Source organism: Pseudorca crassidens, chromosome 11, assembly GCF_039906515.1.
Source record: "Pseudorca crassidens isolate mPseCra1 chromosome 11, mPseCra1.hap1, whole genome shotgun sequence".
Classification (NCBI taxonomy): Eukaryota; Metazoa; Chordata; class Mammalia; order Artiodactyla; family Delphinidae; genus Pseudorca; species Pseudorca crassidens.
The window spans coordinates 38,901,725-38,918,883 of NC_090306.1; the positions used below are offsets into that span (position 1 = coordinate 38,901,725).

The following is a 17,159-nucleotide window of genomic DNA, read 5'->3' on the forward strand; positions in this document are numbered from 1 at the left end:
CTGCAGACCCAAAGCACTCAGGGAATCCAGGGGCAGGGCACCACAGAGTGAAGAGAGATGATGGAACAGTTTGCGGGATTTTACGTGTTGTTCTCTGGAAGCCAAAATTGGAAAAGAAACACAAGTCAGGAGCTCTGAAACTCAGATGAACTGTGATTATAGCAGTACTCCTATAACTTGTATCTCAGAATTCCTTAGAAGCCATTTACATATTGAAAACATCAATTATTCCTCCCATTTGAAATACGTAGTCCTTGTAATCAACTGCTTTGAGTCAATGTTCAGAATTATTCATGAAAGAGTTATATTTTAATGGCCTTTGGTGAGAACCAGCAGCGGCATCCATTAATTTGATTAGTTTTGTATGGGCTGGAAGAGAAAACTGGCACACAGCGCTAACTGAATCAATAGGGTGGGGTCTAAGTGTGAGTATCCCAGCCAGCCTCTCCAGCCTGAGATCCAGCAGAATGATGGCTGTGGTGGAGAGCAAAATGTCAGGGAGGAGATGCCTCATGTCCTCTCCTTCTGCCTCCTTGGCATTTTATCATCAGTCACCTCTTAGTTCCAGGCAGTGGATGTACGCTGTATCCTACTCCACTCCACCACCAGCCTCACTCCTTGATGTCCTTTCTAAAGGACAGAGCAGAGAAGTGTTTTTCTAAAACCCAAGGGCTTACATATGTGTCACAGCCCAACCTGAAAAAACAGGGTAATGAGTCTGCGCGTTGAGGAAAACAAGAGTCAGGGCCAAGGGTTTCATTTCCCTGCATGGTTCATCCATTTGAAAAGGCCGAGGAGCAGCTGTCCAAAAAGGCAGAAAATGCTCTGTATCCAAGGGATCCAGTGAGGGGGAGGGGTGGCAGCAGACACTGCTGAATCTGTCACGGTGTGGTCATGGTTCCAGAGTAATCTGTCCAGCTTGATGCAGGCAGCATTCCTGGGAGAGGTCCAAGGAGGGGCACAGGGATGGCCCAGAGCTGGAAGATGGACCAGTTTGCAATTTCTGGGGCACTTGGCTTATATTTAAGTGGTGTGGGATTCAGGGAAGGATACCAGTAGAGCTGGAAGGCAGACAAGAGACCAGGCTGTGTTTTAACCCTGCCCACCAGACACACCGAGTAGGAGGGGGAAAAGAAATATCTTAACGCCCACCGCACTCCAAACAGGAGCTGGCTTATGAGAACAGACCTCACTGCTAAGGATGGCTCTTCCGGGACACTGAGAAATGTTGGTAGGAGTCACACAGTGACTGAACAAAGCTGAATCCACAGATATAAGGACGTTCTTGTGAAATCAAAAACAAAAAACAAAAGCCAGAGAATAATGCCAGGCTGAGGCAGAAAAGATTGCATTAGCTTTTACAACAGGCTACCTTCAAAAAAACCCCAGAAGTAATGGTAGTGCTTCTTGTTAAGCCTGATTAAGTTATTATTTGTGTAATCGGGTACTTACCGTATATTTCTCTCTCTCTCTCTCTCTCTAGTTGTTTTTAAGGCTCACTCCTGTATCTCTAGCTCCTCTCTCAGGTGGGAGAGGTGGGTGGCGCAGATCATGCTTAGGCCTTCTTGACCAAGCTGAGGACTTTGCATGTTTTTCTCAAGATAATGGGAAACCTCTAAAGAATTTTACGTAGGAAATAATATCATTAGATATAGCATATTTTAAAAGATCACTCTGACAAAGAATGGATGTCAAGACCCCATCAGTACAATAAGATAATTAAATCAACCTAGCTTTGACTTTGCTGTCTTTAGGTCCCTTCTCCACAATTGGGCAAATTACTCATCTCCTGCTTGTGTGAGAATGACACACCAAACAGGCCTTGTTTTAACTAGGATTCTTAGTTTGTGAGTTCACTGTCTGCAACAGGGAAATGGTAACAAATGTGGGTTGGAGCATCCAGTTTAAAGACCCCAGAAGAGGCTCTTGTAACTTAGATCTTCATAAGGACTGAAAGATTACCTGCAAAGATTTCAGCTCATACAATGAAGTGAAATATATACTGTTCTTCAGAAAGTTAACCTAAGCCTAGAGACAGGAAAATAAAGAGGTAGATGTGTCTGGGTTTACATACACAGATAACATGCAAGTAGAAATGTAATCATTGTATCTCAGTTCTAGCTCTGGTCCACTCCTTAAAAAAAAAAAAAAAAAGCAACAGCAGCAAAAACACCAACAATGCCAATAAAAAGCCTCTTAATGACTTGTGATGAACATGGAGATGTGCTGCCCTACAAAGGACTTGCTGCCCAGCTGCAAGGGATGCTGTCAGCAGACACCTCTAACTGTCAGCTCCTCTGGTCAACCTCAGCTGCAGAACCACCCTGCCCAGGGCCATACCCTTCCTACAGCAACATAAATACATTATTTTCTATCTCAGTCAGAAAGGAGTTTCAGAAGCCATTTGCATTCACATGGATCAAACAAAATATTTACTTACAGTGCTACGCATGGAGAACTCACCTGCCCTTAATAAAAATATCATCCAAAGAAATCTAGATCATCTAGACGTCCTACAGAACTTCACACTGACTAATTTTATCAATGATATCATATCTATAGGACCAAATGAGCAAAAGATGGCTAGCATACAGAAGGTCTTGGTAAGAGATATGATGGGTCCTGAGAAAATTCAGCGGACTGACACATTCATAAAATTTTCAGGGGTCCAGTGGTTGAGAACATACTGAGATATCCTCCTCAAAATTAGTGTATCTTGCATCTCCTACCACAAAAAAAGAAGGAAAAGAGAATTGAAGAAGAAGAAGAAGAGGAAGAAGGAGAAGAACACAGTGATGGAGGAGAAGGAAGAGAAGGAGAAGGAGAAGGAGAAGAAGAACACTGCCTAATGATGAGCTACATTTCACATATAGAAATATAGCCCCAGTTCACATACCAGGCAATGAGAAAGGCTTCTAGATTTAAGTGGATTTAAGCCTTGATCAGGAAAGGACTGAAGCAGGTTTAAGATGAGGGGCAAGCAACTCTGCCACCACTTGGACCATAAGATCTGCAGACCCTACAGTGTTGGTGGCATCAGTGATGAATAAAGAGGCTGAGTGGAGTTTGTGCCATGCCCCACTGAAAGAGTCACAACACAGACCCCCGGGTTTCTGGAGCAAGGCCATGCCATCTGCAGCAGAGAATTATATGTGTAAAACAACTCCTGACATGGTATTAGGCCGTGGTAGAGATGGGACACCATCTGATCATACAGCTCCATTGCTTATTGTCCAGTGATAGGTTGGGTAGGCCCAGCAACAGTTCGTTGTAAGATGAAAGTGATACATCTGGTGTCAAGCACAAGCAGGATGAAGGAGCACAAGTAAGGGGCGTAAGAAGGTAGGCCAGACCCCACCCCTCCCTGCCATGGCATCTGCATATGAATTCCTCAAATTCATATACTGAAGCTTAATCCCCAATATGATGGCATTTGGAGGTGGGGACTCTGGGAGGCTATCAGATTTGGATGAGGTTTTGGGAGTAGAGACCCCATGGTGGGATATGTGCTTTTATAAGGAGATAAAGAGCCCAGAGTGGAATCTCTCTGACACGTGAGGATCTTACAAGAAGACAGCTGTCTATGAACCTGGAAACCGGTCCTTACCAGACACCAAATCTGCTGTTACCTTGATCTCGGACTTCTCAGCCTCCAGAAATGTAAGAAATAAATGTCTGTTGTTTAAGCCATTCAGTCTATGATATTTTTGTTATAGCAGCCTGAACTGACTAAGACAGCATCCATATCTATCATAATAGCATACTTCTCTCATCTCTTGTATGGACATAGGACAGATCCCAAATGACCAACTAATAGGAAAAAACCCAAGCTTGGTTTATGGATGGCTTGACTTGGTATATGAGAGTCAGCTAAATATGAACAGCAAATCTAATATGGCTCATTCAGGGGTGACCTTGAAAGACATGGGAAAGAGAAATTCTTCCCAATGGGCAGTGCTGTGGTTGGTTTATCTGGTCACATACTTTGTGTGGAAGAAAAAAGTAACCCAAGGTTGGAATATATATGGACTTACAGGTTGTGGCATGAGGCCTGGCAGGCTAGTCAGGGGTTGTGGAGGCATATGAAAAGACATAAAGAGAGGGATCACAAAGTGTGAAGGTCTTTGTATCATATGTTAATGCTCACAAGAAAGCATTCACCATGAAAAAGGAATTAAACTACAAAATAGAAAAAATGACTCAACAGTTGATGTCAGCCTCTACCACTGGACACCCCAGGTGAAAAAAATATATATGACGTATTCTGCCTTTGCTTTCTAATCTTGCATTTGTGCATTTTGGGGAATTGCTGGGGCTGAGTCGTCACGGCAAAAAAATTAACAAGGGATAAACTAGAACAGCAAGCTGGATGGGCAGCCTCTACAGGAAGAAACCAGAGCTGCCCACTGAAAACCTATCATGTTGTGAGAGATGTTTTGTCTGTCATAATCCAGAGAGATTTTTCAGCAAAATCAGTTACTTTGTGCTCATTAAAACAGCAAAACAATATGTCAGCCTGACCCTCTCCACCATCTTTCTGTGAGCCTTGGGGCTGTCCAGAAGCGATGGGGAGACCTGCCTGTCCTGACAGCTGATTAGAATACTTCAGCGAGACGCTGCTATGAATAGGAATTCTTAAATAAGTGCAGTAAGCTCTTTCCTCATTCTGCCTGGGTACTCAAAGACTTTCTAAGGATATTGAGATGCTTTTTAAGAGAGTACGTTAATTAGGGAATATTGGATCAGATGTCTTCTTGCATCCAAAGAACATGTTTATTCCAGCATCTTGAGATCGAAAAGCAAAATATAGAAGACTGGCAAAGAAACAAAGACAGATACACAGATGCAGTCCTGTTTTTACTGCACTAAAATAATATCACCCTTATTGAGCAGATGCAGAAATATCCGATAATCCATAACAGGTGGGAATTCACTTATTCTAGAACCATAAAGGCTGATGTGGCAGGGGATGGATATTCATTACCAGGTGATTAGGCAAGCTGTCTCTGTAAGTACATCTTCCAGTGTGGACATCAGAAGAAAAGACAAATAGTGCTCCCATGGGAGCCAAATCTGATATTGAATTGTCTCCCTAGGTAGAGGAGGGAGACCCCACCATGGCATGCTTTCTGAGGTTTTCTTCTCCAAGTAGTGTGTTATGGAGCTTTAATTTTGTTTTGCAGAACAAATTTCCACACCAAGATAGTGGTCACTACACTAAAACCAAGTAGATTAGCATAAGTATTTTGTACACCCCCAAAATCTCTAAACACAAAGCTTGTGTAAGCATGCATGCATGTGCGTGCACACACACACACACACACACACACACACATACACTCACAAAGTGAACCATTTCAGCACCTGTGATGAGATGATGATTTGGATTTTCTGAGTATGCAATGTTTCATTGGAAAGATAGTAACAAATTAAATGTAATAATATTCCTTCATGAGCTGCTCCATGAAACCTGTCTGGTTGATGGGATTATTGGCCCCTTCATAGCAAAAAGCATGTCTTATAAAGCTTTCTATCTTAAATAGCATCTTCAATAAATACATATTGAATGGATGAATGAATAAATGAATGAATGAATGAATGAATAAATGAATAGATGAATGGAAGGATGGATGAATACTATGTATGTGGTGTGAGAGCTTTACATAATATATGATTTTATCCCTTTCATTTTCATAACTAATCTCTTAAAACTTGTTTGCCCAAATTATCCAGAATCCAGTAACACCTCCCTGAAGTGTTCTCACTTCAACTGTTAACCCCAGGTCACTCAGCCCATCTGCATTTGAGAGATATGCCAGGTCTGCTAGTCCATTATCATTACTGATCCTCATTGCCATATGTGGTTGCTGTTGGAAATTGGTCCCTTTTAGTCACAGGGGTTGATTCACACTGCTGAGATGACTCCCTTAAGAATTTATACCCTTTAAAAGGGATAGGATCAAGAGGAATCCCCCCCCGCACCCCCGCTTTAAGTTCCCAAAATGAAGCTCTTTAGTTTTTTTATCCTCAGTGTACGGCCATTTTTTTATACAGAGCACAATGCAATGGACAGGATGCTGGGTCCTGAGAGTCCTTTGGCTTCGGTATCATGATGCATTGAAAGCAGCCCTGCCCACAAAGCATTTTTAAACTTGGAGTTGAGCCTAGACCCTCCCTTCCTATATGGTGCACACTCCTTTGGGGCCCTTGATGTTCCTTCTTGCCAGATAACTAACTGAAAGCATGGGAATCCGTTATAGAGTTGCTGATAATATTAAACCTCAAGGAGGTGATGCAGGTCTCTCTTCCTCCCAGAAGGCTTCTGGGCCCCATATTTACTCTCCTCTACATACCAAGAGGGAATCCCCTTGTCCATGACCAATGCCCTACTCCTTCTTCCTCAAGGGAAATCAGCCTTACCTTTACGTAACTAAGAACTACTCAACAGCCTATGACCTAAACACAGAAGAGCTGCCACAGGGTAAATTGTTGGGTCTACTCAACAAAGGAAAAAACAACAGGGCCATGGCAAAGGACCACAGCTGCTACAACAGTTTTGAGTTCAGTCTCACCCAACACTGCACTGCAGTGAAGACAGTAACATGTGTTGAATCCCTTACTGTGAGCCAGGCCTTTTGTTAAGCACTTCACACTCATTAGCTCACTTGATCCCCACATAATCTCTGTGATAGACACAATCATTATCTCCTTTTTTACAGATTAAGAAACTGAGGCTAAGAGAAGTTCAGAAACATGGATAAAGTTGCAGAACTAGTATAGCCAGATTCAAATTTATGGACATATAAGTAATCTATAGATATATAGTTATGGTAGGGGAGCAAAGCTTGCTACCCTAAATTATCTCTTTGGCTTGCAGAGTATTTTGAGATGAAAACACTAGGAAGGCCCAAAAGACTCAGGGAAGAAACTTTGGCCTAACCCTTAACTGCCTGAAAGAATAGAGGGCCTGTCCCAGAATAGAGCTATCACCAGAGATATCTGCAAAGAATATAGGCTAGTTTTGGTGGAGGAAGCTCTAGGCAGGGCCTAGAGATCAGAGTCTACTCTGTGTCCCATTGTCTCTGCCTGGCCCAGCAAACGTTTGCTTTTCCATCTCCTTGCGAATTGCCTCCCTCCACTTTGAGGTCTCAAACCACTACCCCTAACAAACATCCTCTTTTGTCTTTAGCTGAAGGTGGTATTTAAGGTGAGAGCTTTGGCCATTTTGGTGAGTTACTCAATTTTCCTGGGTCTCTCCCATGTACATATGTTATTAAACTTTTGTTTGATTTTCTCCTGTTAACCTGTCTCATGTCAATTTCATTCTATGATCAGCCAGAAGAACCTAGAAAGGTAGAGGAAAATTCCTTCCTCCCCAACAATATGTATAGCCCTGCTCTGTGCTTACACCCAGATTTCATACCAGTAGTATGATGGGAAGACAGCAGGAGGCATGGAGGGAGAGATCAAAGAGATTCTTCCAGCAGAGGTCAGCTCATTTTGTCTTTTTGCCTGTGCCGTTGTGGTCCCTTGCCACGGCCCTACAAACAGAATTTATTTTTCATGCCCTCCCTGTAACATCTTGTAACATTAAGGTGGGGAAGTCTCAGTATCACTGAATCAAATTGGATTACAAACATATTGTATGCTTCATTTTCTGCAGCATTCTGTGAGAATTAACACACAAAATTCCTACATGTTGGAATGTGTCATTTCTTTGTCCAGTTTTTGCTATGATATGATCTTTCTTTTTTACTCCTTTGGAAAACCAGTTTTCTCAAATGCAGATCCCAAGAAAAAATGCTAGTGGAAAACTGCTTTTAGCTTTTGCTGTATACTTCTATTGGCAGAGGATTTTACATGGTGCCAAAGAAAAGCAAAGAATAAGTAAATTTGAAAAGAGATTGTTTTTAATGATCAAACATCCACCTATTATGCACAGCTATATATTTTTTTAAATGTCAGGATTTACATAAGCAAATTATTTTTCCTTCCTTAAAATCATTCCTCTTCTTGTATTCCAGATCTTGCTGTTATAATACGTAAAATTTACTTCAAAGTTCTTCAACATAGGGTGATACAAATGTGTGCATGTTTGTGTAAACTATGTTCTAGGCAGTAAGTGGTCTTGAAGGAAATCTCATTTCTAGGGGGGTTAGTATGATGAATGCCAGAAATGAGCTCTCATTGGTGAAATTAATATTTAAGTGATGAGGCTATTTTAATGATACTTCTCATTTTTGGATGAACGCAGAATAAGAACCTGGCAAATCCGGCGAATTGTACTCTTAGTTCACTCAAGACTTAATCCCTAGAGGACCCGTGGGGGTCCAGCCACTGGATCAGAAAATCCCTGTTTCCTGATAATTACTAGAAAAGTGACCACATTCTGCCTCTAAAGTATTGTTCAATCTGTCTCAGGTGAAACTTTCATGCAAGTTGCATTGTCACCTAAGAGCACAGAGAGATGGAATGTCAATAAGATTACAAGACAGTTTGTATGCACTGTTTCATGCCTATTTAGAAAATAATAAATGTCTAAGGGGGAGGCAGAATTTTGTCTAAGAACCTGCTTTCATTATGAAATGCTACCCTTAATGCATAATAGGTAATCTTCATCATCTCAGATTTTAGAGACTGTATTTATCTATGAAAGCATCTAAGAGGGGTGCATCACCCAATCAATTTAAGACTGTTTGCATTTGGTTATTGTTATCATTCATCTACTTACACAAGCCAGAAACCTCAGCATCAACTTTGATATTACTCAATTTTTAAAAAAATAAGTTGAAACTAGCAGCAAATCTAAACCTTTCCAATATACTTCAAATACTTTCTCTACCTCCACGGCTACCATGCAGACTACCTATTTATCATCTATCACATGAATTACTGCCACCTGTCTTTCTTCTTGATCTGCCCTTTCACATTTCTACCATAATATTTCAGTGTCACCCATTGTTCAGAAACCTTCAATAATTCCCCTCCCTCTTTTCCTTTTATAAGAATAAAACAGAATTTCTTACATTGGAATTTAAGGACTGTCACCAGTTTACTTTCTGGTTTCATCTCCTCCTCCCAATTCTCGCACAGTTGCCACACACCCGCTGGTCATTGCCAAGGTCCTTGCTATTGCTCCTGGGGTTCCCTCTGCGTAGAACACACACCTTTCCTTCTTTACCTTTCAAAGCTTAAATGTAAATTTCACCTCCTCCACTAATCTTTCCTGATCCCCTTACTCAGAAGTGATCTTTCCTGCTTCTAGTACTACATGTATGTAAGTTTGATAAGCATCATAATTAGTCATTTTATTCTGACCCCCTACTAAATCTGAGTGTTTTAAAGACATGGATCACACCTTCATGTTCTTTATAGCACAGTAATAGTATATACCCACTTGATACCTTTGAATTGCATGCAGTGCATTCAAACTCAGTTTAACTTAGTGGTTTCTTAACTGTTTAATCTAAGAGCAGTGGCATTCAAATTTAAGTGAATATAAAAACTATGGTTGTGATGGTGGAACAGGAGGACGAGGGAATTATATTTTCAGATTCTACAGCCCAAACCCCAAGATCCTGACTCAGGATCTAGAACACGCACTTTTAAACTCATAGCCCAAGTAATTCTGAAGCAGATGATTCCAGGATCACACCCTGATATATGAGTGGGTGGCAGGGAATGAACTAGGAAATACTAATGTGGGTCCAGGGAGAAGGACTCACTGGCACTGAGAAAGGAAGCCTGGAGAGCTAGTTGGCAGAATGCCATTCTCTCTGGGTTCTCTGTCTCCATATTGCACCAATAAACCCAAATTGATGTTGTAGGATTTCACTGAAGAGTAAAGTGATCTGTGGCAACATTCTTTGTGTTGAATTACTCTTAAAGGCCACCTGCAGGCATACATCAGTGTTGACTATTTCCTTATTTTGAACAGAGCATACCGGAAGTTATTTAACAGACTTTGGTATTTAAGTCAGGAAGTGGCGTGGGGGCTGGGGGGTGGGGTTGGTAGAAGGAAAGTCTAATAGAATCCCATCATTGTAGGCTGAAACAATTTGTAACCAATCAGTAGTAGTTCTTCTGTAATCATTAATCCAAGTGCTTAAGCTCAATTGTATTATAATAAATAAATGAAAAAATTAGCAGTTGATCATTTAAAAGGATAAGTAAAACAGTTCTGGTCTCAGCTGCAACATGTAAAGAACTTGGAGGTTCCCATCTTTACACCATGAAAAAGTTGAACTAACTGAAAATCAATGTTTCTTAGACTCGTCAGAGAAATTGAGGTCACAGGGGCGAACTGCTACCCTGAAAGTTGGAAAGACAGGTGAACGCAGAGAATCACAGCCAAACACAGCTGACATCAGCTTATCTGGATTAGAAGCTACTGGAGCCCAAAACTGATAAGAATACTTAAATGATAATTTTGATGAGTGGCTAGAGACTGAGTGCAGACTAGCTTGAGAGTAAGAACTGTTGGGGGCCCAGTCTTTGGGGGGCCCACACACTTCCTTGTAATCCCCAGGTTCTCATGCTGAACAGCCAAGAAAAAAATTCACCAATTTCTTGCAGGGAGAGGGCAAAATAAATCATTTTGAGAAATATCCATTCTTTATAACAAAAGCCCAATCTCTAAGAGAAACAATTTTACCAGACCCTCATCCACCTGAGGGAAGAGCAATTATCCAACTCCAGTTCCTTCTAGCTCTCCCATCTCACCTATGGAGAGATAAAAGCAAGTTTAGAACCTCTGTAAAAGTCACATCCCAGGGACACAGACCCACTAAAAGACTGAGATTCAATCATAAAATTGTAGAACATTTCTCATCCCCGCCAAACCCTACCATCACATCAACAGGGCTTCAGTATAATAATAGTGGATAACAGCTGAAAGAGCTGCAAGATAGAAATTCTATTTAAGAAGCAGTTCTTTGGGAAACCCAAGATGAGAAGATATACAAACAAGGACATTAAAGGAAACTGAAGCCTCTGTCACCTACAACTACAATAAATATTAAACATGGCCCAAGTCCCAGTCAGATTAACATAAAACCTCACACTAGTTCCTATTATCCTATGCATATCCAGCTTTCAACAAAATATTACAAGGCATGTTATGAGGCAAGAATAAAACACAGTCTAAGGAGAAAAAGCAAGCATAATAACTAGATTCAGAGATGGCATAGATTTTAGAATTATCAGTTAGGGAATATACACACTATGATTAATATACCAAGGTCTCTAATGAAAAAGTAGACAACATAGAAGAACAGATATGTACTGTAAACAGAGAGATGAAAATATAATAAAATAAACAGAAAATGCTAAAGATTAAAAACTGTAATTAAAATGAAGAATGCCTTGGTGGGCTTATCAATAGACTAAACACAGCCAAGGAAGTGGACTTGAAGATATGTCACTAGAAACTTTCTAACTGAAATGCAAAGAGAGAAAAAAAAAGAATAAAAATTCAAGAACTAGAACATCTAGAACTGTGGGATAATTTCAAAAGGTATAACATTTCTGTAATTGAAATACCAGAAGGAGAAGAAAGAGAAAACAACACAGAAGAAGTATTAATATTTATAATGTCTGAGAATTTTCCAAAATCAGTAACAGACACTAAACTACAGGTAAAGGAAGTTTAGGGAATACCAAGCATGATTAATACTAAATAATCAATACATAGGCATGTCACATTCAAACGGCCGAAAAAACCAAAGAAAAAGAGAAAACTGTAAAATGAAGGCAGAGAAAAAAATTATGTCTTACCCAAAAAGGAGTAAGGATAGAAGTTACATTGGACTTCTTGTCAGAAACCATGCAAGCAAGAAGCTAGTGAAATATTTAAGAGCTGAAAGAAAAAAATCAACTTAGAATTCTCTACTCAGTAAAATTATCATTCAAAAAAGGAAACATAAAGACTATTGTAAACAAAATAAATTAATTAACTTTAAAAAAAAAGAAAAAAGCTTCATTAAGCTCTGAGACAGGCCTGGGCCTTCCGGGAACAGAGTATTTAAACAGCTTTTATTTAGAGAGAGTAACTTGATTTTCTGTTTTAGATATAAACAAATAAAAGAAAATCCCTACATTTCACTCACCTAGTAAAACCACCTCCCTTGTCTCCGTTGCTAAAATGACATTAATTTTTATTTTAGTAACAAAGGGCACAGGCATCACATTGCTTTTTTTGTAGTGATGAGATGTTGGGCAAGTAAGTTAACTTATTTGTGGCTTGGTTCCCTCATCTACAATAGGTACAATGATAACACCTACCTTACAGGGACTTTTGAGGATTTATAAGTCAATATAAGCAATGAGTGCAACCATTCTGATTATTATCCATGAGGAACGGAAATCAATCAATCTACCCAGAGTTGATTATGCAAATGAATTTTTAACTTATATGTATACTACTCAGACCAATTCATTTTGTCCCTCATTTTCCAGCAATTCTCTTTGTATTAGTGATGCCTAATTCTACATTTCTAAGATCTCGCTCCTTAACTTTAGATTTAAATATGTAAATACCTGCCAAATGTATACACTTAGTCACCAAAGACATTGTACATTTACTGTATCTAAGACTTTCCCACAGGCCTTCCTATTATATTGATAATTTACTTAAAATTTTACTTCATAAACAGTGTGGAGTATTTTTAAGTTTTAAACAATTATACAAGTTAATTTCATGCTACACCCCCAGGGGGGTTTAGTTAGTATTACAAGTACCCCAACAGAAATCAAGCTCCGAGGGTTTTTACTAAATATTTGAATTACCATTATCAAAATCTAAGACCCTCGAGTAAGTAATTAGCCTAAGTGCTATTAGAACCTTAAAAAAAAATTATTAAAGATATGAATGTGTTCAAGAAAAATGACTGGCTATGTTCTACAGTCTTCATTTGCACAAACATGGAGTAAGAACACGACAAGAGCCTGAGGCTAACATGCCAGTGGTGGGGCAACCCCCCACTCCACACAGAACTTTGTAACCCAACCAGGCCAGAAGCCTGGCTGCCCCTTTTCTCAGAAAGTTCTGGAATCACTTCTCCTAAGCCTTTTCCGCAAGGTGCTTAGTCAGGTGGTTTGTGCAGAGTGTGGCACTGTTTTTGTGACTTCTGGCTAAGCACGTTTGGGCTTTTAGTAGAACTTGGCCTAAGACTGGCTTTCACAGTGGCACACCATCTAGTAGCAAGGTTGTGGGGAAGAGAAAGCTTAGACCCCACCTACCTCTGCTCCACCAGAGGCTACCATATTTACCAAATAAGCTGATGTCTTCTGATCTGCCAAATTGGCTTTAGAACAGTTTGCATCTATTTTTTATTTGTTAACTGGCCCTACAGTTCACCCAGATGCTCAAGTCTTGAAGGTAGAAGTTATCCTAGATTATTTGCTTTCCCTAACTTCACCCATTCAATCAGTCCACATACCTAGTCTCTACATCCATACGTTTCTTCAACCACATCCTTGATAAATGTGCCGTAATTCAGACCCTCCCTCTTATTCCTGGAACTCTAGAAACATTTTTTAACTCTTCCTCCCTCTCATCTTGCCATACCTTCTAACACACGCCCCATTGCAGCCACTCCAACATACTCAAAGTCTAACCGTTTTCCTTATTCCACTGCCTTACATCAGCTTTCCTGGTTGGCCTCTATAATCACCTGAGCCAATCCGAGTAATAAACATGTATTGCAATATATTGCGACTACGTTGTTACATGGTCTTCTGTCCCCTAGACTGAGGGTTTTGTGGTTTGGGGGGTTTTTTTGAAGGTAGGGGCAGTGTCACCCTTGTAGCGTAAGCCCTGAACACAGTATCCACTGTACTCTAGTTGCTCTTCGAAGTCTCATTTTCATCTACCAACCCCTTCTACCTCCCCTCTAAATCACATCCCCTTTCCTTTTCAAAGAGCATTCAGAGAAAGAAAAAAAAAAAAAGGAAGATATTTATCAGCCTGAACATTTTCTGACATCAAACTGATACCGCTTTAACCAAAAATAACTAGACGTTTGTCACCTTTTCTAGTTGCCTTGATGATGCTGCGGTGAAAGAGGTACAGCTCCTCAGACCTGGCCCTGGACAGCTGGCAGGAGGAAATTGCTTACCAAGGCACAACAACTCATGCTTATGTTAAAATCTTCAGCTAATGTCGTTCAGGAAGAGAAGGTTTCTGATGAATTTCTGCTGCCCAATTCATGCACAGAGAAATAAAGAACAGCAGCCAGTGTAATTAGCAAGCAGATCTTCCAGCAACAGGATTTACACCTGGACATAAACATGTTCACTGAGGTTGGGATGAACGTTTGCTAAGGTAAACGCTTTTTGAAAAATTGTAAAGCTAATGATCTTGCACTGACAGCATAACCTTGAGCTTATTGCCAAATAGAATGCCAAGTGTAAACACTTAATGAAAGAAAGCAAGGAATGATAATGGTCCTTCTTGTGACCCCCAGATAAGTGACACTTTGAGTGCTTTTGAGGTCAGTGGAAACACTTTCCTACTTGCTGGTAATTTTTTTTTGCAGTTTTATGTACTTTTTGATCTGACTTGATATGGCTGAGAAGCACTTCCTCAGTCAGTGCAAGATGCAATAATTGCTTTTCTTCCTCTGATATCTTATCCCCAGAAGTAGAAATAATCAGCCCTGAACTGCAGTAGAGGCCAGTTATTATTTTGAAATATTAGTGAAGGCCATAGGTAAGGCTATGGTTAAGGCTCATTCTGTGGATTAGGGACATTTCTGGATTTTATCATGTGTGAGGGTCAGGAACGGGAACCACGTGAAGGTAGTAGAACACACAATAAACTTCCTATCATTGGAGGTTCCAGTAACCAAATCTCTCTTAACCAGAAGAACAGCATAATGAAAGAAACACAGAGTATAGAATGAAAGGACTTGGGAATTAATTCTGTTGTCCAACCTCAAATAAGCTAGACAACTACTCTGAACTCCCAGTTGCCTTATCTCAAGAAAAGGTGGATGGTAATTTAGATATTATAAGATAGTTAGAGAATAAAATGAAATAATAATATATGTGAAGCTGACTTGTATGGTACCTGGAACAAAGAGGTCAATAAATATTACTGAGTAAGTGTGAAATAATAATAAGTATTCATCCATTCTTTAAATTAAACGATATCCATATTATAATATTTTTCTTTCTTTCTTTTTGCCTCTCCAACATCCCATTTCTTCCCCACATTGGGAACTGCCCATCTGCATATATGTGATGAAGTGCCCACTTTGATTATTACAGAAGCTGAAATAGGAGATATGCCCTCTACTTACTTCCAGAAAACCAGTAACAGGCACATCATCCTACTATATATTTGTTTATTTATCATATTTATCGTTACTGTCTGCACTTTCTTCAATACCATAAGCTTCATAAGGGAGAGCACTTTTATATATTTTGTTTGTGAGTATATCCCCAGCACATGGAATGCAACTTGACACGCAAAAAAGACCTCAGTGGATTTGATGCTTCTGTCTATAATATTGAGTTATGAACAAATAACGCAGAAATTAAGGGAGTTAAAATTTATTCCAGCTGGTGGACCATAGAAGTCAAGGTGTTTGGTGGAGGTACTCAACAGAGATTATGTCCGCAGAACCACTGCACTAGCAGAGGAAGAGTCATGCTAGAACCCACCTGCCTTTCAGCTTCCAAAGACCTCTGGGTTCCTGCCTGTTCTCAAATCCTGCTTTAGCAGACTCTCCCAAGTCTTGTGAGCTACTCAATATCCTTTCTATAAATCCATTTTTTCTTCAAGCAGATCTGGTTCCTGTTTCTTGAAGCTATGTGACTGATACGGAATTTATGCTTCTTTGGTGCCTACAGAAGAGTAGCTGCTAAGATCACAGTTAGTGGGAACATTATGACAGATGAAATCCCATTTTGATGGTGTCACATATGACTTGAACTGACCACCCATATGTTTAATCATCAACTAAACAACTGGGATGACAATTAGCTGCATTAGATTCATGCTCTTCCAGCTCTCATAATCTTGGATTCAACAATCACATAAACATCACTGAATACCTGCAAACAGTGCCTTGAATTAGAAATAATTCTTGACTTTAAAATGGTGACATAGGTAGGCAAAGATTTTTTAGGCCATAAATAGTACTAAGGAAAAAAGATATTTAAACTTCTGCTCTTTAAAAGATAATTTTAAGAAAATGAAAAGGCAAGCAACAATGGGAGAAAATATTTGCAATTTCTAATAAATGACTTCTATCCAGAATATATAAATACATAAGAAAATAAATTGATATAAGTATAAATAATATAGAAAGGACTCTTACAACTCAACAATAAGAAGACAAACAAACTAATTTTTTAAATGAGCAAAAGACTTGAATAGATATTTTTCAAAAGAAGATATAGGAACAGCAGTAAGCGCATGAAAAGATGGTCAACATCTTTAGTCATCAAAGAAATGAAAAATAAACTCTCATACGTTGGTGGTGGGAGTATAAATTATAAAACCACTTTCAAAAGCATGTTATCTATTTTATATAGATAAACAATGCTTATCATAAAATCCACCTCTTCTACCCTGAGGTATTTACACAAAATAAATAAAAACTTTTGTCCACAAAGGCATCCACATAAATCTTCACTGGAGCTGTATTCAAAATAGCCCAAACTAGGGGCTTCCCTGGTGGCGCAGTGGTTGAGAGTCCGCCTGCCGATGCAGGGGACACGGTTCGTGCCCCGGTCCGGGAAGATTCCCACATGCCGTGGAGCGGCTGGGCCCGTGAGCCATGGCCGCTGAGCCTGCGTGTCCGGAGCCTGTGTTCCGCAACGGGAGAGGCCACAACAGTGAGAGGCCTGCGTACCGCAAAAAACAAATAAATAAATAACCCAAACTGGAAGTGACCAAATGGTCTATCAGTGGGTGAATGAATAAACAAATTATAATATATCTATATAACTGAATACTACTCGGCAATAAAAAAGGAGAAACTACTGATACACACAACAGCAGGAATGAATTTCAAATATTATGCTGAGTGAAATCAGCCAAATTCTAAAGAGTTTGTACTATATGATTTATTCTAGCCCTAGAATTGGCAAAATAAGCTCTAATGATACAAATTTGATTAGTCATTGCTTGATGCAGGAATCAGTGGGAC

At 39.8% G+C, this 17,159-nt stretch overlaps 1 protein-coding gene across 1 annotated transcript in view; it reads left to right on the plus strand.

Moving 5' to 3' along the window:
• TMEM117 (transmembrane protein 117) overlaps positions 1-15,094 on the plus strand; it is a 572,067-nt gene extending 556,973 nt beyond the window's left edge. Inside the window, exon 8 of the mRNA XM_067696271.1 lies at positions 14,038-15,094. Coding sequence (XP_067552372.1) covers positions 14,038-14,060 — 23 coding nt within the window. The 3' untranslated portion in view covers positions 14,061-15,094. The remainder of the gene's footprint in view (positions 1-14,037) is intronic.
• The last annotated feature ends 2,065 nt before the right edge of the window (positions 15,095-17,159 follow it).